The 1273-nt window shown below is 28.0% G+C and overlaps 1 protein-coding gene across 1 annotated transcript in view; it reads right to left on the bottom strand.

The window, feature by feature from the left end:
• Positions 1-1273, bottom strand: part of LOC119591619 (cytoplasmic dynein 2 heavy chain 1-like) — a 47711-nt gene that overhangs the window by 17343 nt on the left and 29095 nt on the right. Inside the window, 3 exon segments of the mRNA XM_037940373.1 lie at positions 637-677; positions 679-815; positions 946-989. Of these exon segments, the coding sequence (XP_037796301.1) occupies positions 637-677; positions 679-815; positions 946-989 (222 nt within the window).

The following is a 1273-nucleotide window of genomic DNA, read 5'->3' as shown; positions in this document are numbered from 1 at the left end:
CACATAAAATAACTTTGTATGAAAATATCCAAGCTATTGTGTGTATGAAGTGATTTTTCTGCTTTATATTTTGTCTGAATCACTACTGTATAGACATAATTCCATACAAAAAAAAATCTAAACTAAAATTTCTTTTAAAATATAGAATCAGGTTTATTAGACTATACACAGAGAGAAAAATTGTCATTTTTTACATAATTTTTTTTTTGTAAAAAAACTAAATGTTTGGAGCAACTGATTCAAGTTTGCTGTATGTTATAATACTAATATAGTGGTATGATGCCTTCAAAAAAAGTTTTTGTTTGAACATTTGTACAAGAATAAATAGTGATCTTGACTACCATAAAGTCCATTGTACACCTCAAGAATAAATCATTATCTAAAACATTCACCTACCTTTAAATAAAGTGAAAATTTAAAAACTGTTATTGCATATTGCAGTCTTTTAAGTATTTCCTTTCTTTTCCTTTTTAAAACAAATATTACAACTTGAATAATCAGTGTACTGTATAATGTAAGTGTAAAGAAATATGAACAATTCAAAATTCATCACTGACCAAAAAAGATATCCAAGGCTCACTCCTTTGAAGAACTGATAAAAGAAAAAAAGAAATTTTTGAAACCCTATATTCATACCTCTGCAATTTATTCTGCTCTTGTTCCAAGGGCTTCACCTTTCTCAAGTACATATGAAAACTTGACATTGGCTTTCACCCAAGCTGTCAAGGGCACAGCTGCTGTAGAAGCTCTCTTGGCAACAACTGGATCAAATCCCGGGGAAATCTTTGACTCCCCGGTCTTTAGAACTTTCAAATCTGACTTGCAACTCGGAAATTCAGAAATTCACTAACTATTCTGTTGAACCCTGCATCTTAAGATTAAGCTTTCATCCAAAGCCTTCTAAATGCTGAACTCTGTTAAGGACTGACAAACAATATAATTTACATCTGGCAATAAGAACATTGTCTGATTCATGAATGCAGAAGTTTCTAAAATTACCTATAACTTATTAAAAATTTACTAAATGAATAAAATCATGACTGTAACTATATGTCAAACAATGTATGCACTAAGTTTTAATTATCTTACAAAACTATAAACTTAAAAATAATCACAAAGAAATTAAATAATGTACATCAAAATCTGTTCACTTTTACTTATTATTTTCCTACTAATGCAGTATAGTTTATTAATATTTATACTATGATATACAAACTTAATCTACTAAAGCTCAAACTAAAATATTATTTTATTATAACTATATGCATATTAA

The sequence above is a fragment of the Penaeus monodon genome, chromosome 29 (genome assembly GCF_015228065.2).
Source record: "Penaeus monodon isolate SGIC_2016 chromosome 29, NSTDA_Pmon_1, whole genome shotgun sequence".
Lineage (NCBI taxonomy): Eukaryota > Metazoa > Arthropoda > Malacostraca > Decapoda > Penaeidae > Penaeus > Penaeus monodon.
This window is presented reverse-complemented; position numbering and strand designations above follow the sequence as displayed.